This window comes from Lithobates pipiens, unplaced genomic scaffold, assembly GCF_037356315.1.
Source record: "Lithobates pipiens isolate NorthernLeopardFrog02 unplaced genomic scaffold, aLitPip1_a1.2 Scaffold_16, whole genome shotgun sequence".
Lineage (NCBI taxonomy): Eukaryota > Metazoa > Chordata > Amphibia > Anura > Ranidae > Lithobates > Lithobates pipiens.
The window spans coordinates 73,150,214-73,174,107 of record NW_027507748.1 but is presented as its reverse complement, the minus strand read 5'-3'; the positions used below and the strand labels follow the sequence as shown (position 1 = coordinate 73,174,107).

Genomic DNA, 23,894 nt, shown 5'->3' with positions numbered 1-23,894 from the left:
CAGCCTGAAATTTGTGTTAGGGTGGATGCTATAAATTGATAGAAAACTGCTCTACTCACAGGACAGCTCTGAAAGTCTCTACCTATGTGGAGGGGGGTGTCTGCCTTTCCTCCAATCAGCTGTCTGTCAGTGTAAGACAAGAATACATGGCGACTGCTGAATGAGGAATTGACAATTCTAACACTGTGCACTTTCTAAACAGTATATAAAGCTGAAGACAACAGATATACATGTAAAACTTATGTAGGGAGATTTGTTTAATCTCTGTATCATCTGAGGCTGCTCACTTCTCTGGGTATAGGAGAGGGTTTGCATCCACTGACATATGTAGGAATAAGCACACCCCTTTCATAAAGGAAAAAAGTAGATCTAAACTGATTACTTTGTTCAGACACAGGTTAGAGAGATACAATGTGTTTTAAAAAAATAAATTGTTGGTTGGAAAAGTAGATGTGCCTTGTGTACTTAGTCTTTGTATATAGTCCATACAGTGTCCACCAATGGGTAATTGGCACTGGTAATCTGTTAAAAGTGTATCTTTTTATATCTTTGTACAGTTATGGGCATTTTTCTAACTTTTCATTTAAGAGCATCATACATCTAGATATATTGTAGGTCACCCATATCAGAAGCGAGGTAGTAAATTACTTCTAGATTTGGAAATATTGAAGTGGGTAACTTCTCCTCTGACATTGTCTGGATAAGGTTTAATTTTGTGAGTGTTCCTTTTGTATGCATATCAACTGTCTAAGGAATAAGTATGTTGCCAGGCAAGTTGTTGTCCTGGGAGAAGATATAAATACACCATCTCTTGGTGTGGTAAAATGTCACCATGTCTTTGTTTGCATGTAGTCACACATAGCGGTTATCTGCAGATTTTTACACTGCTGTGATTGAACTTCCAGTTAGAGAATGGCCAATATTCCTTTTTTTATGGCCCCACTGTATGTAAGAGCATACCGGTTTGCCTTTCTCATTCTTTCACTCTGTGAAAAAAAATTTTTTTTCCCACACTTTGCTTTTACACAGGTAGCAGCTCTGAAAAGCGGTGCACAGTGGATTGCTTTTCAGATGACATTTAAAGCTGGTTTTACAAGTGTTCAGGATGCAATACTGCCACTTCCTGAGCTGTCTTTCGATCCCAAGAGGAATTTTACATTGAAATGCCAACCACCATAGCTGCCTCTGACAGGTTTGAGGCACCGTTCCATTGACTTTAATGGGCAGATTCAATTAATAGAAATTCAGGGCTACGAGTGGAACATGTCAAACAGCGCTTGCATGCAGATATTTGGATATTTTCATAGGTAGCCGTGCCGGCTGTAAAAAATCAAGAAGCGGGAGATTCGTTTGTTCAAACTTTGCAGTCCTTTCTTTTTTTCTTTCCCTATTCAGCCTGCAGGCTAAATACCCTAAAGTGGGCCACACAGATTTTTTGTTATCTGGTTTTCTGGTGTACAGTCTACACTAGAATATTACTTCATCTTTTATATGACTTGCGTTTTTATTTTAATCTTTGTTCAGAGATCCCCCACCGCTCGGGTTATGTTCTTTGTCACGGCTAGGCTGGATTCCTTGTTTTTCTTAACTCCTTTTTAAATCTGTTTCCTGTGTAGCATTTAGTCTGCATTCACTTCCTGCAAGCGTCTTCCGGAAGCACATGTGGATGTCTGTTTTCACTTGTTTCTTGTATTTTGTAGACCCGTACAAGTTTATTAAACCGTGAGTTTCGGTAAGATTTTTCAGCGTTCAGACATTTTTTGCCACTCTTTAATAATTTGGGATTATCAAATTCATTACTACACAACTTCCTTTTTTTTTTTAATAAAGGAAGAATTCTGTGTAGGAAAATGTTCTATTAATGCTTCATGACCTGTAAGGAAAGCTTGGCCTACAAAATGCCTGTGACATACAGACGTTTACCCAGCGCTGCAATACAGCTATGGCCAAAAGTTTTGAGAATTACCTAGATACTTTTCTAAGTCGTCTGCCTCAGTTTTTATGATGACAATTTGGATATACTACAGAATGTTATGAAGAGTGATCAGATGAATTGCATTTCATTGCAAAGTCCCTCTTTGCCATGAAAATTGACTTTAATCCCATAAACATTTCCACTTAATTTGTGAAGAGTGCCCAAGAAAGTCCCAGCAAGCACCAGGACCGTCTCCTACAGCTGATTCAGCTGTGGGATCGGGGCACCACCAGTGCAGAGCTTGCTGAGGAATGGCTGCAGGCACATGTGAGGTCATCGGCACGCACAGTGAGAAGACTTTTGGAGGATGGCCTGGTGTCAAGGGCAGCAAAGAATCCACTTCTCTCCTAGAAATACATCAGGGACAGAATTTCCTGCAAAAGGTACAGGGATTGGATTGCTGTAAACTGGGGTAAAGTTATTTTTTTTCCTGATTCCCCCCCCCCCCCCTTTCCGATTGTTTGGGGCATCCGGAAAAAAACTGTGTCCAGGGAAGAAAAGGTGAGCGCTACCATCAGTGGTGTCATGCCAACAGTAAAGCATCATGAGATCATTTGTGTGGGGTTGCTTCTCAGCCAAGGGATAGTGGGCGCACTCACAATTTTGCCTACGAACACTGCCATCAATAAAGAATGGTACAAAAATATCCTCCGAGAGCAACTTCCTCACCAAACTGTTCTTTGATAGTTGTGAGAACAATGCCTTTTCCACTTTTCCAGAATGATGCAGCACTTTGCCATGAGGCAAAAGTGATAACTAAGTGGCTTGGGTCCATGGCCAGAAAATTCCCCAGACCTTAATGGTGAGGAGGGGTAGAAGTAGCCAAGAGCCCACTTGCCCTAACATGTCTGGTCTATACTCGCATATGTATAGAAAGGGATTTAAGTGCCATCTAGTGGGCAGTGTTGAATGTTAGAACTCATGGTGCATATCTGGCCACATGCAAATTAATCTACATGGGTGTCCAGACTCTAGATCCACCGATGGTAGCAAATCAGGGCTGCTTGAGGTGCTCGCAGGGCTAGAGGAGATGTAGAGGCGGTTCGCCCCCAAGCGCACTTCACTTCCGCCCTATACCCACGGGTCTTGGAACTTCTCCTCTAGCCCTGTGCACACCTCCAGCGGCCCTGACTTGCTCCCATTGGCGGACCAGGACACCAATGTAGGCCAGATATGTACTTTGAGTTCCACATTCCTGTTCAAATTGTATGATTCTTTGCAGTGCGATTTGTGGAAAAATCTATTGACGCAAATCACAACACAAAGTATCGGTATCGGCAAGTACTTGACCAAAGGTATCGGTACTCGCTGATTAAAAAAAAGAAAAAATAAAATCGGGTTAACCCTAGTCGCCCAAAAATGGAAAAATAGCTGAGCCCCTGCCAGTGTGTTTACTCCCTCTGTCTTCTCTCTGCCCACTGACTTCCGGGCGTGACGCCTCCTCGTTCCTAAAGACATCGGCTTAAGCATCAGAGAATTTGCAAGAGTAAAAGTAAGCCTGCAATCCAAGAAGAAAGAGGAAAAAATAAATAGTTAAAAAAAAAAAGATAATTGCCTATATACTTACGAAGGGATTAATGATCGAATAATGGTCACTGCTAGAATCTCTGGTACTATACCTGTAAGTGAGCATTACCGCTGTATGTTGTGGCTGCTCATGTATTTGTCTTTTCCTTTAGCTTTGTATTGACAAACTCCTTCAGTAAACAGTATCAAGTAATGACATTTTTGTAATGTATGCATTTTCGTGGAAATGTCTCAATTTTGCTAATCTAATTCTTTGTTCTAGGCTTGCCTTTGTGATATTTCAGCCATGACGAAGAGGGAGGCTGAGGAGTTGATAGAGATAGAAATAGATGGCTCAGACAAGACAGAGTGCGCAGAGGAAAGGTATGTGCTCAAATCACACCGGCCCTGACTATGCTTATTTAATGCAGTAGTAGTCTATGCAATAAATGTAAAAAATGGCGGCCCCCTGAAGGTTTTAAACTGTTAAGTATATAAAAAGATAGTTCATAGTTTGTTTGGGCCAGCTTGGTCCCAATGAACTACCATATGTCTCTCATGAACGTGAGGCAGCTGGACGTGCTGTATAAACTGCATGTAGCTGAGGCTGCAAACAGCACTGTGCTTTGGGGTGCAGGCCTAGACCTTCCTGTATCATACCAAGAATACAGTAACTGATGCGGCACTTAGCCATTCAGAGTGATTTATTCTAGCAATGAATACCAAGCTGCTTCTGGCTAAGTCAGAGGTTGTGACGTCAGCCCGTCTTGGCTAATCTGAGGAAGCTTTGTATATATTGCTAGAATACTTCGCTTTCTCTGGCTGTGCGCCAATTGGACTCCATTGTGGTCCAGGTATGAGTTTGGAAGGCTCGGCTCGAACCTGGAACACAGTGCTGTATGCGGCCTCGACTACAAACAGGAACAGGACAGGGTTTGTCAGGACAGCTCGTTTGGCCCAAGCTGGAGCCTTACCATGTAAAATATATCAAAAGCTGCAGTTCAGCTTTGTCATTTTAGACTAGTATGCACCGCAAGGCTTCACTCCCGGTTTCCATTGTCAAGATGGCAGCACAAGCACCTTAAAAGCTGATTAAAGAATCTGCTCAGGTGAGGACACCGCTGGATGCCTGGATAGGCATGTGCCCTAATAAATGTATTTCTAGCTGCTGATTAATTGTTTTCTGAAGGAGCCTCAAGCTCCTCTTTAAATCCGTTTCTGTATTTTTCTTTCTTTGTACAGAAAGGTGTAAACTTAGAATGTATTGTCTGTCTGTGCTGGGGAGAATTTCCCTTTGTCCTGGTGACGATTGGAAAATCGTAGCTGGTGCAATTACCAAAGGAAGACTGATGTACAATCCAAAGGTTCAGAGTCTTCTCTGGAACAAGAGTACGGGGACACTTCCGTGGGCACACCTCTTCTAGTAGACCACTGTATAAGAGGGGAGAGATTGCCTTCTAGCTTCCTCTGTTGTCTCTGGGAAACTGAGTAAAGGGAAATTTCCTCATTTTGTATGCAGACAGCAAATAAAAAAACAGGGGTTTTACCCTTTCCTTGCTCAATCTAAAACTTAAAGCTGAAATCTTGGTTCACAAAACCTACCCATGCGTTTATTTTTATTTTTTTTGGGGTATCCAAAAAGGATTGTTGCCTTGCTCCTTTTCTCATGTTACCATGTCACCTTGGTAATGTTCTTTGTTTGGGGTTGCTTAACCACCTAAGGACCAGGCCTCTTTTTCAGACTTGGTGTTTACATGTTTAAAACAGTTTTTTTTGCTAGAAAATTACTTGGAACCCCCAAACATTTTATATTGTTTTTTTTCTAACACCCTAGAGAATAAAATGGCGGTCATTGAAATACTTTTTTTCACACCGTATTTGCGCAGCGGTCTTACAAGCGCACTTTTTTTGGAAAAAATTCACTTTTTTGAATAAAAAAATAAGACAAGAGTAAAATTAGCCCAATTTTTTTTATATTGTGAAAGATAATGGTACGCCGAGTAAATTGATACCCAACATGTCATGCTTCAAAATTGCGCCCGCTCATGGAATTGCGTCAAACTTTTAGCCTCAAAAATCTCCATAAGCGACATTTAAAAAATTCTACAGGTTGCATTTTTTGCGTTAGAGGAGGTCTAGGGCTAGAATTATTGCTCTCGCTCTAATGATCGCGGTGATACATCACATGTGTGGTTTGACCACCGTTTTCATATGCGGGCGCTACTCGCGTATGCGCTCGCTTCTGTGCGCAAGCTGGTCGTGACGGGGTGTTTTTAAAAAAAATGTATATTTTTTTTTTTCTTATTTTAATTGATTTTATTTATTTTTACACTGTTTTAAAAAAAAAAAAATGGATCACTTTTATTCCTATTACAAGGAATGTAGACATCCCTTGTAATAGAAAAAAGCATGACAGGTCCTCTTAAATATGAGATCTGGGGTCAAAAAGTCCTCAGATCTCATATTTGGGCTAAAATGCAACAAAAAAAAAGGAAAATCTGACATTTTAAAAAAAATATACCTTTAAGAGGTATGGGCGGAAGTGACGTTTTGACGTCGCTTCCGCCCTCCTATGGTATAGAGACGAGTGGGGGCCATCTTAGCCTCACTTGTCTCTATGCCCAGCTAGGAAGAGGACCCGATCGCCTCCACCGCTACCGACGGCTCCGGTAAGCGGCGGGAGGGGGGGTGGTACCTCTCCCGCCGCCGATGGCGGTGATCTCGCTGCGAATCCGCCGCGGAGACCACCGTTATCGTACAGCCGACCGCCGCCTGAAGAGATGGATATCTCGGTTGTGGCAGCAGCTGCTGCCGTTACCGAGATATCCCTCTTCAAAAATAGGACGTACATCGTCATGCGGTGGTCGGCAAGTGGTTAAAGGGGTTGGTAACCTTCATGTTTTTTCACCTTAATGCATACTATGCATTAAGTTGGAAAAAAACTTGTCAGTCACCAGCCAACACACACACACTCTTACTTTACTTACCTGAGCCCCGTAATTCCACGCCAGACGCCCTCTCCCTCTGCGTGGGGTCTCGGCTCTTGATTAGATAGCGACACAGCCATTGGCTCCCGCTGCCGTCAATCAAATCCAGTGATGTGGGGCAGAGTCAGGCATTCGTGTCTATGGATGCCAAATGCTGGACTTGGGAGCGTGCCCCCAGAAGTCGAGGATCGGGCCACTCTGTGCAAAATGAGCTGCACAGTGGAGGTAAGTGCGATGATGTTTTTTTTTTTTTTTTTTTAAAAAGAGCCTTTACAAGTCCTTTTTTAATTATGTACAATTACAATAAATCAACATTAACTAGTCAAGCCTCTTTAGTCCTAGTAAGTGCAGTCAGTGCTAATATAATGCATGTCTCATCTAGTTTTTCTCTGTTCCTATGCCAGTGTTGGAATTTTTAATTCTAAATTCATGTTCTTGTCCTAATTCTTTTAGCATTATAGAGCAGACTTATACCACAGCAGAGTTTGTGAGCCAGTCTATTGATATAAATGAACCAGTTGGAAATCTTAAGAAGCTTCTAGAGCCCAGACTACAATGTTCTCTTGAAGCCCATGAAATCTTCCTGCAAGACATCCAGGTATAAGTCAAAATCTTTGTATCTCTAGGTCAGTTTCATCTTGGAGTTATAGTACTTCAATGAAAGATGTGCAAAGTGTCTGGCATATTTAATCCCAGGAGCAAAAAAAGTGTTTGTATTAATACTCATTATAGAATTTTCAGCTTATCAGCTCATAGATGTGGGGAATGCATTTGTTTTCTTGTATTGAACTTTAAGTACAAAATACCTCCTGTGTTGGCATGGCCCCACTCAGGACAAAGAGGCACCTTTTGAACAGAATTGCCTGGAGGGAGGGAATGTTAGATGGACTAGCAAATTTAGTTTCACTAACAAATTGAAACCAATCTTTTTTTTCCTTTTTTTAAAATAACAAATTTGTTACACTTGCCTGCTCTGTGTAGTGGATTTGCACAGAGCAGCCCGGATCCTTCTCGAGTCCCTCTTCTGTGCTCTTGGCCTCTACCTCCCTCCTGTCGAGTGCCCCCACAGCAAGCGGCTACCTATGGGGGTACCCAAGCTGAGTCACAGCTCCCTGCGTCCATTCAAACATGGAGCCCTGTCACCACCCCCTCTCTCTCCTCTGATTGGCTAGCTGACAGCAGTCAATAGTGCTGCTGCTTTCTCAGCCACTCAGGAGCGAAATTCTTGGACGGCTGAAACACTGGTGGACAGAGGAGGACCTCGGGTAAGTTTTAGGGTGGCCTGCTGCACACTGAAGGCTTAATACATTAAGATAAAAAAAAAAACTTCTGCCTTTACAGCCCCTTTAAAGACATACAGATTCAACCACTTTTAGCTGATCTCCTTGCGTTAGTCAGTGGTAAATGTGGTATACACTATATACAATCACCCAACACTAGTTCAGTCCATGACTTAACTTCATAGTTCACACAAATACATTTTAAATTAAAACTGTAGCACTGACGTAATTTTTTCTTTCCCTACAGTAGCCTGACAATCCCTCCACCTCCGGTCTAATCACTCTCACCTTATGCAATAGACCCCTGTGCAAACATATGGTCATGCAAGCGGGTAACACGGACCATAAACTTCTCTCACGTCTCCTTAGATCTCAGCAAGGACGCCAGGTCATGGGTAGAAAGAAAAGATCTAAGTGCTCACCGTTTAAAGCGGTTCTCCACCCTAAAGTAGAAGTTCCGCTAATCTGATCCCTCCCCCCCCCCTCCGCTGCCACAATCTGCACCTTTGAGGGGGGTGCAGTTACCTGGATAATCCAGGTATCTGCACCCACTTCCGGGACACACCACCGCAGAAAATAGTTTGTCTTATCCCTGTAATATATCTACAAGAGCGCTTGTTCTTTTGAAAAATAAGACTTACCGGCCAGATTACCAAAAGAAATGCTAAAGACAATGCTGCACTCGCATCTAAGCACTGGTAAGCTGTATATAACATTTGCTTTTAATACCACTTTAAAGAGCTCTTATACTGTATATTATTTTAATAAAGTGGTTTAATAGTGGAACTAAACCCATCAATTTATCACTTTCCCAAAACCGTTACATACAAGGCATGCTGTGATTGATAAGTGCTTGTGCTCTCAGCTGAACTGTCATGCCATCAAATGGCAACTGCAGATCAGAGAGAGGCTAAGATGCCAGCTTGCTTGGCTGTAAAAGACCGCAGGGTTTAATTCCGCTTTTAAGAAGTTGGAAGATATTGACGACGATGGTTGCTTGGTGACGATTGTTACACACCTATTATTCACCTGTTTGTTCTAGGTATGTGCATGGTATTTATATGGAGCATTTTTGTGATGAGTACATTATAAACTGTTTGTTAAAACTGTTCTGTTTCAGCTTGATCCGGACAGAAGTTTATTTGATCAAGGAGTTAAAACAGATGGGTCTGTACAGCTTAGTGTGCAGGTTATATCCCAGCAAGGTTAGTATTCGTTCTAAGATTACAGTAATGTATTCTCTTCTACACTACTGTTTTGTTTTTAAAGACCAGTTAATAAAGATGTGTTTAACCCATAGATGACAGGGAATATAACCCTCAAGCAGGGTACACACTAAGAAAATCAGGCGAATATTTGTCCTGATTTTTTTTCTCATTTCACAGCAAGTCGCAAGCGAAGTAGAAAGTGTACGAAAGCTCTCATACAACAGTCTATTTTATTTATTATTTTTTCTTTAATACGGTTTCTGATCATGCCCAGTCCTTTTTTTTTTTTTTTTTTTTTTTTATAGTCTTTTCTTTTTAGGGTCCTTTCACACGGGGCGGATCAGTTCTGATCCGCCCCGTGGATGTCCGTTTGCTCAGCGGGGATCACTCCGCCGATCCCCGCTGAGCAGGGAGATGACAGGTCTGTCTCCGCACACTGTGCAGGGACGGACCTGTCACAGCGCCGCTCTCCCCTATGGGAGATCGGATGACGACGGACCGCAGTGCCCGTCGTCATCCGATCCGATCCGCAGACGGATGGAAAAATAGCTTTTTCCTCCGTCACACTTTTTCGGATCGGAGCGGGTCGGATGTCAGCGGACATGTCACCGCTGACATCCGACGCTCCATAGAGCTCTATGGAGCACCCGTTCAGGTCCGCCTGAAAAACTGACAGGCGGGCCTGAACGGGACATTGGTGTGAAAGGGGCCTTATTGTAAGAAAATGTACACATAAAGAATTGTTCGTTATGTTCCCGTAGAAGAGAAACTTTGGTGTTTGTCCCCTTTAGAAATTTTCGTTTGCAGTCCAAATTGGTGTCAAGTTTTTTTTTTTTTTTTTTTTTTTTGTATTTTTTTTTTTTTTGTACACACTACGAAAATCAAACAATTTTGTGCCTTGTATGGAATTTTTCTTCCGAAAAATTATATATATATTTTTTTCCCTAAGTGTGTATGGGGCTGAAAATAAGAATTTGAAATCTCAAATTTAAAAAAACCTTCCGTCGGCTTCCTACTTTGCCATATCTTTCATTTGTGCCTCACACCCTCCCCCATCCAGGACACTGCAGTTCAGTTGGAAGGTTCTAGCAATAGACAGTGTTGTCAACTTAAAGCTGTGGGAAGAGCTAGGTGTTTCCAGGTGTTTATTGACCAGCTACTACAGGCTTTTCAATAAGCAGTGACAATAAACCCCCCCCCCCCCTCCCCCCCCCCTCAATATCTCATCCCCTCATCCCACTGTATTGCAAGTTGGCAGTCTACATGAGGGATAGCTCTGCACTGAAAGCTGCATTGGGTGGGCTTCACTGGCAGGATCAACAAGTATTTCTGGGACTTTGCAGGGGGAGTAAGGGAAAGGGGCCAAGTGCATATGCACTTGGTTAAGTCTTGCAACACCTTATGTTCCCTTTTATTAGTTGAACTAGATGGACTTGTTTTTTTTTTTCCTGACTATGTAACTATAATTTACAGGTTTATAATTTCCTGCTCTGCAATAGGTTCCCCAATCCCCCTCTTCAGGGGTCCCCCACCAGTGCTCCTGGCTCCTCTTCTTGGCGTGCCACTATAGGAAGCCACTTCTAACCCACAGCTGTGCCACAATAAGTTCTCAATCTGTGTGTGCTGCCTGTGCCTATAGACGGCCAAGCTTGGCCCTGCTCCCTCATAACAAGCTGTGATTGGCAGGAGCCAATGGCTTCACTGCTGTCTCTGAGCAAGTGAGAACGAGGGACAGCAGCTCTGCTGCGCTTCGAGCACAGCACTGGATCGAGATCGAGCTAAGCATAGGAGGTTTTTTTTTTTTTTTTTTTTTTTTCTTCCTTCATGTAGAGAGTGCATTAATGTAAAAAGCCTTTACAGCCACTTTAAGGGCAGATAGTATTTGTGCAGGCACACATGGCACAATATAGCCTTTCACATGTTTAGGAATACAGTAATTGTAGTACTTTGAATGCGTACGTGTCTGATCTTCACGTTCTGACCGTCTCACTTTAACATACTGTAGCAAATTGGCATTTTTGAGACCAACTTTGAATGCATTTGATTGCTGCACTGATTTATTTTTTCTTGTGTAATGGTATAAGACTATTTTCAGAAGTTTGTTTTTAGTAATTTTTCTTTTGTGGCTGTTTTAGGACTGGAGCCAAGGCTGAACATACTTGAGATTGTAAAGCCAGTGGAAACTGTGGAGGTGGTGATTGATCCTGATGCCCATCATGGTGCAGTTGAAGCTCAGATTGTAGAGGAAGGTCAGGTGATCACTCTGGATGATACAAAGCATGTCACTGTTTCTGATGAGACCTCTGAACAGGTGACACGATGGGCAGCAGCGTTGGAGGGCTACAGAAAGGAACAAGAACGCTTGGGCATACCCTATGGTAAGTACTGTAGGTGGATGTTGCATGCAGTAGTTTGATTTTCAGATGTTGTTGAATGTCTGCAATATGTTCATATACAAGGAAAGGTGGTTTTTGTTTTTAGCACCCACAAATGGTTCATATGGTGGACTAGTTTCTAGACAGCTCATCTATGGGCAAAAAAAATGAATGGACTTTTAACCTATATTTCCATTGCTAGCTGCAAATATATACTGTGAAAAGCCATTAACTGCAGACTGATATCCTATCCTATCCTGTCCTGTCTTTTGACTCCACTCTTTTGTCAGAATAGACTGGCCTGGTTAGTGCCTTCCTTACATTCACATTACTTTGTTATATTTGCTGTTGTCACCAGCACATCCTATACAAGTCAGTGCTAGACAGTGGGCATTTAAACTCATATTGCCAGTTGGTAAGCTTGCTGCTTTGCTGTAAGGGCTGTGAATAGTTGTGTGTGTGTGTGTGTGTGTGTGTATATATACTAATATGGTACTTATTTCACCTTTTGACACGCTGTCCAAGAGTCCTCGGAGCAGAACATCATATGTTCTCATAAGTGAGGTGGGAACTTGGTGTCAGCACTAAAATATATATTTTTTTGTTTTATTTTTTTATCTTGTGCTTAAAGTGGGACTAAACCCTCCTGTCTTCTGGGAATTGGTGCCATCTTAGTAGCTTTTTTAGATCTGCTGGTGCCATAGTTCTGTGCATATGACCAGAACCATTCAAGGGATTGAACAGAGCACACTGGCAACTATGACAGCCATCAATGCCAGAGGCATGCCTTGAATGTAGCATACACTGTGTACATGCTAGTTGGGCAGAATGTAAATGAAAACCCTGCAAAAAAGTGTATGATTGATTAAAGATTTAATAACCTTTTTATTACTTGCGATTACTTTTTGGAAACGGTTGGATTTAGTTCTGCTTTAACCTCAGTATTGACCTTTTTTGTTCAATTTTTTACAGATCCCATTCAGTGGTCTACAGACCAGGTCCTGCATTGGGTCCTATGGGTATTGAAGGAATTTGGTATATCGGATATCAATGTGAACGCCCTTAGTATTCCAGGGAGGGATTTGTGTCAAATTAGCCAGGAAGATTTTTTCCAGAGAGTCCCCAGAGGAGAGATATTGTGGAGTCATCTAGAGCTGCTCAGAAAATGTAAGAAACCCTTCCAAAAGTCTTACAAATTTTGTTACTGTATATGAGTAGATGGAAAACTAGCATATAAAAACTGGTCACACCGCTATTTATTCTTAACCTGAAGGATGCTGTGAATTCAGTATTTTTTGTATGTTTTTCTTATTGCAGGTACTGCTCCTCTTGTGTACTCCTAATCGCCTAGCAAAGCTTACTGAATATGCTATTGAGAAAATGTTTTACCACATCCTATGATTAAGACACTGTCAGGAAAGTCGGTGTAGATTAAAGCGGAGTTCCACCCAAAAATGGAACTTCCGCTTTAATTACTTGTGACCCCCTGACGTGCCACATTTGGCATGTCATAATTTTTTTGGGGGGGGGGGTACCCTGTTTTTACAGGCACCCAGCTCCCACTTCCTCCCCTGGCTTCATGGTGCAGTAAAGATCACATCTCTACCCTCCCTCCAATCTTCTGGAACACGTCACAGGTCCCATCCCAGAAGATTGCCCGGCCATTCACAGTGCGCATCGTGGCTTGAGCATGTGAAGCCACAGACGGGTGCCCACGGTTAAAGCGCCGGTGCCTTGGAGAGGAGGGGGAGAGGAGCGAGGCTTCCTGCACCCGCATCGCGTGACCGGTGAGTGTTTCATTATTAAAAGTCAGTAGCTACAGTTTTTGTAGCTGCTGACTTTAAAAAGGGTAGAACTCTGCTTTACGAGGTCAAGCTTGATAGTAAGAACACTTTACAATTTCTGATCCTTAAAGCGGAGTTCCACCCAAAAGAGGAACTTCTGCTTTAAGCACTCTTCACCCCCCTTACAGGCCACATTTGGCATTTATATATTTTTTTTTTTGGGGGGGGGGGGGGGGGGGTGGCGGAGGTCAAGCGGGGACCTAGGTTTAACAGGCACCCAGCTCCCACTCCCTGTTCACATTGCCTCGCCACCTAGGCGGCGACTCCTCTCCCCCCTCTGCAATCTTCTGAGGCACGTCACAAAGCGCCTTGCCACTTAGAGCGCAGTGTGCACCTGGCTGTGAAGCCTCAAGCTGTTGCAGCCAGGTGCCCACACTTGCAATGGCAGAGGAGAGGAAAAAGGCTTCGGGTGAGTGTCTATTAAAAGTCAGCAGCTATTTTTTGTAGCTGATGAATTTTTTAATAAACTTATAAATGAATGGAACTCTACTTTAACCACTGCAGCTCTTTTTTACATTTAAAAATCCTATTCTAGCAAAAAAAATTATCCTTTAAACATAGTTGAAAAGACACGAGTATCTAGTTCATAATGTTTTTGTCATGTTTAAACAGCAGTTTTAATGCAAAAAACACAATACATAACCCTTATTTTATTATTTTCAAAAAAAGTTACACCGACTAAATGGATTTCAAACATTTAAAATTGTGCACGGCCTTGCAGCAGCGGCAAACTAAGTAAATTTTACGATCCATAGCTGACACTTTAAAATAATTTACATGTTACTATTTTAGATTACAAAAGGAGGTCTAGTGCTAGAATTACTGCCTATCTGACATTCGTGGCGATACCCCTCATGTGGGACTATTGCGGTTTGCGTGCATGCGGGACTGATGTGCGCATTCGCCTTTGCGCCCTAGCACAAGGGACGGGGGTCACTTTAATCATTTCTGGACCAGCTCAACTTTATTTTTATTTTTTAACATGACATTTAGTTTTTAAGGCTAAAAGTTTGACGCCATTCCACGAGTGCAATTTTGAAGCGTGACATGTTTATCAATTTACTCGGCGTAACATTTATCTTTCACAATATAAAAAAAAATTAACTTTTTTACTGTTTTTTGAATGAAAAAATAATTTTTCCCAAAGTAATTTTCTAGCAAAAAAAAATTAAATTGTAAACAAATTCCAGAAAGAGAGGTTCGGCCCTTAAGTGATTAATAACAAAAAACACTATCACTTTTATTGGTGTCACAAGGAATGTGAACATCCCAGTAACAGATCCTCTTGAGGGATTTGGGGCCTTATAGACCCCAGATCTTTCATCTGCAAGCATTCAAAACCCCAAGATGTGTGTTTTTTGAATGTTTTTATTTATTTTTTATATTTTTAAAGGCGTGGTTGACATCCAGGTAAGCTGGAAGTGATGTTATCGCAGACGGCCATTTTTGCTGAACCCAAGTTTGCTTGGCCTGTCCGGCCAGCTGGAAGATGTGCTGCGGGCATCATCCTGGTATAACCACCAAAAGTTCAGTGGCATACTGGTCATTAAAGCGGAGTTACGCTCAACCCTCCCAAATTAAGTCCACAGCTATGCATACTGTAGCTGCTGACTTAATATTGGGACACTTGCCTGTCCTGGAGTCCATAAATGTTGGCACCCCAGCTGGTGCTGCTGTCGCCATTGCCGGTAAGGGAAACTGGCAGTGAAGCTTTGCGGCTTCCCAGCCGGGTCCCTGCTGCGCTCCCTTACTGGTCCATCAGCAGAGGGGGAGGGGGGGGGGCTGATTTCTGATGGATCTCGCTGCGGCAAGGTCTGACGGAAGTGGGGACAAGGTACCTGTCAACGGGTACCAGCGCGCCGTGCCCCCCCACCCTAATTAGAATTGTTTTAGAGCCTGACAAGGTCACCAAATTGTGCTAGCTGTTTCATTCTATTGGCTTTTTTTTTTATTTTCAGTAATTTTGCCTGAAAGAATCGCCCTACGTTTACAATCAATTGCAGTTCTCTGTTTTTGTCAACATAAGTTTAATTTAAATCAAGAGCTGCAGTTAAAGGCCTCTTCCAGTGGTTAGATTTCCAAGGATGGCCACACACTAGTTAGATTTTCCATAGAACTGATTTACTCTTGGTAAATTTTACTGATCTATCAGCTGTTTATTTATTTTTTAATGCCCAGTATTAGGATTGCTGCATATAATCAGTTTTTTTTTTTTTATATTTTGTTCTGCAGATGTGTTGGCTAGCCAAGAACATGGAGAAATTGCTACAGTTACTATTGATCAACGTAAGTCAATTTTTGTGTTTGGTCTTTATTTCAGTGCTGTGTTATCGACCAAATATTGTTATACTTTTTTTTTATTTATTTATTTATTTATTTTTTTTTCCTCTTGGTGGTTGTAAAAGCAGAAGGCTTTTAACCTTCATGAATAACCTGAGCACAGCTTTCCCCCTGCTGAGCATTGTGTCTCTATAAGGGAGCAGCGTGATTCAGGCAGAGGGCCAGAGCTGTGTGTAAGGCATGTAAAATTCATGTTCTGGTCCGTGGGATTCAAAATTGTGAGTTTAGTTGTTTGTGAGGTCGAAAGGTTGGCGACCACTGGCTTGGACTGCTGTAAGTCACAGCCAATGAGGGGGGGGGGGGCAAGGCAGAGCCGCACTTGTGTGTCTAATGGACACAGGTGGCTCTGAAGTGAGTGCTCTCCATAGCAAGCAGAGTGCTATTGGTGGGCACTCGGGGTGAAGGGGCCAGGAGCAATGGTGGGGGAACAAGAGGAGGATCCATTGCACAGAGCAGGCAATATGACATGTTTATATAAAAAAAAAAAAAAAAAAACTAGCATCACTTTAATCTGGAAACTGACATTTTATTTCATAACGTGAGATATGGAAGGGTTTTTACAGTGACTAGATAGCATTTGCTCATATACTAGACAGTTGGCTCTTTTTAACAATCATGTTTTCTTACAGCTGTACAGATAATCCCAGGATCCCTTGCAAATTCAACTCCCACAACAACTATTAAAGTCATAAACACTCAAACCAAAGTGGCTAAAGTGCAGCGGGCACCTCGCATATCAGGAGAAGACAGAAGTTCTCCTGGTAACAGAACAGGTATATATAAAATCTTATGCTGATTTGCATTGCTAGTTGGTATTCCAAATGTGCTTCTGTGTATTACAAACAAATACATTTATGTGAACAGCAACTTATTTCATTATTTTCAAGTGTACTATATTGGTCAGCCGATGAAGGAGCAATTGCTTTTGCTCAAAATGGTTTCTGTGCTCCATTTATGGAGATGCGCCCTTAATGGCACAAATCTAAATGCAAGTGTCAGTTCACCTTATCTGTATGTTTTATAGATTTTGCAGGCCCTGCTTCCAACATGGGCAAGAACAAAATGGTTATAGGTGGCACAGAAATTGCTAGAAACTTTGCTTGTGTAGAGATATTTTGCCTAGAGTGAATGGCTAGTGTGTTGTCATTGATCCCACCTCATGGCTTTCTGTCTGTAGGTAACAACGGTCAGATCCAGCTATGGCAGTTCCTGCTGGAGCTTCTCACTGACAAAGATGCCAGAGACTGTATCTCATGGGTAGGAGATGAAGGAGAGTTCAAATTGAACCAACCAGAGCTTGTTGCTCAAAAATGGGGCCAGCGCAAAAATAAGCCCACCATGAACTACGAGAAGTTGAGCCGTGCACTTCGGTAAGAATTTTTATTTCCCTCATCTTTCCAGAGCTAAATAGAATGTGAAAAATTGGAATTTAGCTGAAATACTTGATGAACTGCAGGGTTTCAGCATGTCTGGAGATATGTGCCTAACAGTAGCGAGAAAATAAATATGAACCTTTTGGGGGTAACTGGTTTTCTGCAGTTATTTGCTGTGTGATGTGATCTTCACCTTAAGCTGGCCATAGACAGTTGGAATCTTTGCTAGTTCAGCAAGAATCGATTATGTACGTGCAGGTTGAATGTACCAAAGTTGGTCGAACAACTTGGGCACAACCAGCCTGTCTGATTTTTATTTTTTTTTAATTTATTTATTTATTTTTTTTTCATGCGATTATTACTAGCAGCTTTTATAGCCACAAGCAGTGTTTGCCCAAAGATGATGGCTGTGAGATTTATGAAGGGATAAATGTTAATGTAATGTGTGTGTTTTTCTTTTTATTTGCATAAAAAATAAATTGGAATTAGATGATGGCTCCCCCGTCATTGGTTAGAGTGATCCAGTCTGAGCCCAGACCATGTAAACAGCCCTTATAATAGAAAAAAAGCATGACAGGACCTCTTAAATATGAGATATGGGGTCAAAAAGACCTCCGATCTCATATTTACACTAAAATGCAATAAAAATTGTCATTTAAAAAAATGTCCCTTTAAGAGCTATGGGCAGAAGTGACATTTTGACGTCTTTCGCCCTGCGGTGTCATGGAGACGGGTGGGGGCCTTCTTTACCTCACTCGTCTCCATGCACAGTCATGGGAAATATCAGTTTTCCGCTGCCAACAGCTCCGGTAAGCGGGGGTGGGGGGGGGGGGCTCTCCCACCGCCGATAAGTGATCTTGCGGTGAATCCACTGCAGACACCACTTTTATCTCATACCGGACCACCGGCCGAACGCAAATCGATACCAGGGTTATGGCAGCTAGCTGCTGCTATAATGATATCCATCCTCAAAGCGACTCCAGAAGTGGTTAAGGATATTCTGTTGCATTACGAAGATGGGGATCAGATCACATTTTATGGCAAATTACTGCATAAAACCAGTTCATTCCAAAGGTTCACTTTTTTTTTTTTTTTTATGCCACCATTTTACTTGAAGACAAAGATCTTTAGCTGTAAAATTCAGTCCCCAGTGCCAGCAGTTAGGAGAATCCATACAGACATCTATGATGCTGATGACAATCGTGGCCAGTTGCAAAGAGGGCAGAAGCAACTTTTCAGTTAAAGAACTTTTTAGGTTGGTGTCAGTATACAGTGCATCCGCAAAGTATTCACATTGCTTCACCTTTTCCACGTTTTGTTAGCTTACAGCCTTATTCCAAAATTAAATTCATTATTTTCCTCAAAATTCTACAAATACCCCATTATGACAACATGAAGTTTGTTTGAATTTATTCATTTATTAAAAACAAAAAAACAAAACAATTTCCTATGTATATAAGTATTCACAGCCTTTGCTCAATACTTTGAAGCACCTTTGGCACCAATTACAGCCTCTAGTCTTTTTTTGAGTATGATGCTACAAGCTCGGCACACCTATTTTTGGGTGGTTTCTCCCATTCTTCTTTGCAGGACCTTTCAAGCTCTATCAGGTTGGATGGGGAGTGCCGATGCACAGTCATTTTCAGATCTCTCCAGAGATTTTCAATCGGGTTCAAGTCAGAGTTGTCCCGTAGCCACTTATCTCAACTGTGTTCTTAGGGTTGTTATCCTGTTGGAAGATGAACCTTGGCCCCAGTCTTTGGTCCCGAGTGCTCTGGAGCAGGTTTGCATCAAGGACTTCTCTGTACATTGCTGCATTCATCTTTCCCTCGATCCTGACTAGTCTCTGTTCCTGCCACTGAAAAACATTCCCACAGCATGATGCTGCAGTCACCATGCTTCACTGTAGGGTTGGTATTGGCCAGGTGATTAGCGTTGCCTGGTTCCCCCAGACATGCTTTTTTGCCTTTTAGGCCAAAGAGTTCAGTCTTTGTTTTATCAGACCAGAGAATTTTCTCATGGTCTGAGTCCTTTAGGTGCCTTTTTGGTAAACTCCAGGTGGTCTGTCGTGCTTTTTATTTTATTTTTAAACTGAGGAGTGGCTTCCGTCTGGCCACTCTACCATACAGTCCTGATTGGTGGAGGGCTACAGAGATGGTTCTTCTGGAAGATTCTCCTCTCTCCACAGAGAAATGCTGGAACTCTACCAGAGTTGCCATCGGATTCATGGTCACCTCCCTGACTAAGGCCCTTCTCCCCCGATTGCTCAGTTTGGCCAGGCAGCCCACCCTAGGAAGAGTCCTGGTGGTTCCAGACTTCCATTTATGGATGATGGAGGCCACTGAGCTCATTGGGACCTTCAATGCTGCAGAAATGTTTCTATACCCTTCCCTAGATCTGTGCCTCAGCCTATGTTGGCACCTTAAAATCACTGTAGGTGTTTGGTGGTCCCACACGCACTCAAACAGCGTTTGTCCCACACATGAGGGATCTCACTGCAAATGTCAGATTATGGGCAGTAAGTCTAGTGCCAGACCTCTGTAAATCGCCCATGAATAGTAAATCCATTTTACTTGGTGTAACCTCTTACATTTTTTGAAGAATTGGGTTATGTATTGAGGTGTGTTTGTTTTTTTTTTTTTTTTTTTTTGCCTTTGAAAAGTGTATATTAAAAAAATAAAATCGAAAAAACGCTGCGCAAATAACATGACAAAATAAATGCAGCAACCACCAAGGTATTCGCTAGGGCCTCTGCTTTAACCACTCCCTGCCTGCCGCAACATGACAGCCGCAGGGTGGTTGTGTTATACTGACTTGGTGACATTTAACAGGAGGATAAGATGCGGGCGCGCAGAGCGCCGATCGGTGGTGCAGTGTGTCACTCTGAGGCACCACATCTTTGAACTTGGTAAAGTGCCTATGACGTAGACTCTTTACCATGTGATCAGCTGTGTCTAATCACAACTGAACAAAATATTACAGCGCACACAGACACTTACCCTCCTGCAAGACTTATTTAAAACACGTAGACATTTTCAAAAATCATTATCAAAAAAGATGCGGATTTGGTCACACCATATTGCTATATGGTGCTTAAGGTGGTTGTATACCCTCCCCCACAACTTTGTCCCTTGTAAATCAGCATAAAAAAATCCTAATGAACACTGCTTGTAGATATCTCCTTACTTGCTTAGTATTGTTATCCTTGTTCTGTAGAATGAAGTCACTGAGCATGCCCAGATCTCCCCTGATTTAAGGCACACTCTCTGTCTTATCTATCTGTTATCAGGACTTCCTAGGGCACAACACTGAACGCTGCTAATCACTCAGAGCTTCCTCCTACACACCATGTGACCATGTGACATCACATACAGTCTAAACTGCAGCCATTACTGCAGTCGTATCAGCTGAAGCTGATAAGTCTGACAAAGGGAAACATTATACATCGGCACAAGTAAATACTATGAAATAAACAAGTCAGCTATGAACAGGGAAGCAGGGTTGCCATAGAAATGTTGGATTGAGAAGGAGGCTTGGTTAACAGTACAGGAAGTGCTCCATGTAAGGGTGGATATACACTCCACTGTGGACTCAGAAAACAATACTTAAGATGGTGCTACCTAACCCCTGGAAACAAGTTTTTTTTTTTTTTTTTTTTTAAAGTTAACATCCTAAAAGATGCATTAAAGATGGTGCAGCCATAAGACCATCGTTAACCAGGCAGTGACATCCATCAACCTTTTCCTCTTCACGCTGACAAGGCACGAGTAGAGGAGAGCCGATCAGCGGCTGTCCTGGCGGTCAGCCAGCCCATGCCTATCTGTGTCCATCAAAGGAGAAAAATTACTTATTTACAAAATTTTATAACAAGTGAAGAACTTTTTTTTTTTTTTTTTTTTTTTCCACTTCAGCAAATAAACCCAGTGGTGCTCAAATACTTCCAAAACAAAACTCTATTTCTGAAAAATGGATAAAAATGGTTTGGATATAGTGCTACATGACCGCAATTGTCACTCAAAATGTGACAGCGCTGAAAGCTGGCCTGAGCAGGAAGGGGGTGAAAGTGCTCAGCATTGAAGTGGTTAAATATATAATGTATATTCTTGCAAAAAATGCAGATTTTTATTTGTAAATAAGTGTCAAAGCCCGGAGCCGAAGTGGTTAAAGAGTAACTCCACTTTTGAGAAAAAACCTTCCATCTGGGTCATCAATGTACATCGCAAGGATTTTGATGAACTTATTCGCAGATTCTTACCCAGTTGCTCTTGAGGAAAAGCTGTCAATGTGCACAGTGAATGGGAGTAACTATTTCTTTGTTAGCTGATCCTGTTACAAATATCCAACCTTGTGAATAAACAAGTAAAACCACACACTTAAATAAGTGGAGAGGTAATACAATCAAGTCAGTAATGTTTCGTTTGGGATTAGCACAATGCTGGTTGAGTGATCAGCTGGGGTAAGTCTCCTTTGGAACACGCTAGTGCTGGCAGCTCCTTGCCAGAAGATTTGGGGATATCCTCATAAAACATGCAAAGAAGAATAAAGCAGCATGTCGAACTTGACAAAGGAGGCGGGTCCTCAAACGTGTTGCTGCCCACCCATCTGTCATTCTCTACCACCTATTACAATCTCTTGTTGGCAGGAGTGAGGCAAGAGAACACTGCCAATTGTCTTCCATGAGTGGGTCCTCCCTTGTGCCTAGCAGCAGCTGCCGGTTCACCCAGACGAGAGAGCGCTTTCTTTGGAGATTTAATTAAATGTAGCTGCTTTATTCTAACGCTTATCTGGTGCCCTGCTTTATTCTTCTTTGCATGATTTTGTTACAAAGTTTGAGGAAAGTTGCAGTGTCTGAGTCTCTTCAGATGTGTTTGACCCTCGCCAAAAATGAAATGTTTTCTGCAGAGGATGCCTAAAATCTGGCCTGATCTTAGTGCAGACTTCTGGGAAAATCTGTGAACCAGTTCCACAAACAGGAAATTACATTTCTGAGGCGTGTTCCATATAAATGTGTACAGAATGCCTCCAGGTTGCCATATAGTGTTAATTTTATAGAAACTTGCAGCATTGAAAATTGGAAAGGAAATGTTTAATATTTTAAAATGTGCAATATCACTTATGTAGCATTTTTTTTGTAAGATATAGAGAGCTGATTATGTATATAATTATGAAAACTTTCTTTTTTAATTTTTTTTTTTTAATGTTTACCTCTTCCCAGATATTACTATGACGGTGACATGATCTGTAAAGTTCAAGGGAAGAGATTTGTCTACAAATTTGTGTGCGATCTGAAGACTCTGATTGGTTACAGTGCAGCCGAGTTGAGCCGCTTAGTGTCTGAGTGCGAGCAAAAGAAAATGGCCAAGCTGCAGTTACATGGCATTGCACAGCCAGTCACAGCCCTAGCCTTGGCCACCGCATCACTGCAATCGGAGAAAGACAACTGAGCACTTGGCGGGCCAGACTTCTAGTGTGAGACCCCTGCCTCTCCAGAGCCCGAAGACCCTTTATTTTCAGACTGTACAGTGTTCGGCATGATTTTCTACAGAGGACTTTAACAAATTTGGAACTTGTTACTTTTCGTATTACAAGTTTCTTTGCAAGAGCCCTTAATTTAAGGGAGCATGATATATTTTATATATTTTGAATATGAACTTATCAGTGATTTACACTTTTTAGTCAGGTTGTCGTTCCCTTCCCATGATGAACATTTGTCATCTCAGCTAGAATGACTTCCCTCAGCCATTCATTTTTTTTTTTTTTTTTTTTTTGCTTAATCTGCTGGTTCTTGTCATTTATTATTATTTTTTTTATTTTTTTTTTAAGATCTCAATGCATCATTTTCCCCTCTGCTTTAACAACACTATAAAAAGTATTGTTTTCATATTCAGTTTTTTTATTTAAACTTTAATTTTGCGCTTTATAATCCAAGCCCCTTTTCAACATTTGAAAATAAGGTAACTTGATGTGCACATGTCATTTTGTAGCAAACAATATGTAATATGATCAGACACTAGCCTTTATTTTAACCCGATGAAAGAAAAAACAACTGTGTGATAAGCTTCAAGTGGTTGTAAAGGCTGAAGATTTTTTACCTTAATGCATTCTCTGTATTAAGGTAAAAAAAAAGTTAATGCTCAGCTTCCCACACCGAGCCCTGCCTTGTACTTTCCTGATCTGAATCAAGCACTGTGCATGAAAGCAGAGGCGCTCTCCTTCATAGGCTCAGACAGCAGCAGGAGCCTAGTTGCAGCCATTGAGGAGGGATAGACTGTCTGGGCCAAGCCATGTGTGTGTGTCAATGGACACACAGGGCCGACTTGGTATTGAGCCTGCACCAATGCCCCTATAGCAAGTGGCTTGCTATGGTGGGCACTTGGCAGTGGGGAGGAGGATCGGGGCTGCTCTGTGCAATATCATTGCACAGAGCAGGTAAGTATAACCGGCTATTTAAAAAAAAAAAAAAAAAAATTACTTTCAGCTGCAAGCTGTAACCTACTCTTATCGAAGTTTTTCAGGGCAGCAGTGAACCCATTTAAATTCACTACAATTGACAGGCATTGCCCCTAGCATGCAGTCCAAGAGTGTGGAAATATAAGCTTTTTTTCTTCATTTCTTCACACAGGTTTAATTTGTCAAAGTTCTGTAAGTGTGTTCCTCCATTTTATAAGCTTAGTCTAGAAGGATAACCAAGCTTTACATATTAAAATGGACTTATCACTTTCATTTAAATCCCTTGGAATTCTGCCATGAATGTCCTTGTTCGGGCCTTGTTTTGTCAAAGGGTGAACCCTGCCCCCCATTTGTGATCCTATCTCATGCCCCCCTCCTTAGTAGTGACCATAAGCAACATGCCCCTACTCAGTGTGCAATTATATTCCACTGCTGTCACTAGCAGGATGTCTGTCCTGAGCAATTATATGCAGCCAATTCTACAGCAAGCATATTAGCACATCTAAACTGGAAATGGCTGTGATAGACTTGGGGGACGGGGGGAGATCAGCAATGC

The 23,894-nt window shown here is 41.9% G+C and overlaps 1 protein-coding gene across 1 annotated transcript in view; it reads left to right on the top strand.

Moving 5' to 3' along the window:
- Positions 1–22,769, top strand: part of GABPA (GA binding protein transcription factor subunit alpha) — a 28,496-nt gene extending 5,727 nt beyond the window's left edge. The window contains exons 2-10 of the mRNA XM_077480036.1: positions 3,765–3,865; positions 6,922–7,066; positions 8,869–8,953; positions 11,092–11,334; positions 12,304–12,498; positions 15,408–15,461; positions 16,145–16,288; positions 16,693–16,885; positions 22,104–22,769. Coding sequence (XP_077336162.1) covers positions 3,789–3,865; positions 6,922–7,066; positions 8,869–8,953; positions 11,092–11,334; positions 12,304–12,498; positions 15,408–15,461; positions 16,145–16,288; positions 16,693–16,885; positions 22,104–22,332 — 1,365 coding nt within the window. The 5' untranslated portion in view covers positions 3,765–3,788 and the 3' untranslated portion in view covers positions 22,333–22,769. The remainder of the gene's footprint in view (positions 1–3,764; positions 3,866–6,921; positions 7,067–8,868; positions 8,954–11,091; positions 11,335–12,303; positions 12,499–15,407; positions 15,462–16,144; positions 16,289–16,692; positions 16,886–22,103) is intronic.
- The last annotated feature ends 1,125 nt before the right edge of the window (positions 22,770–23,894 follow it).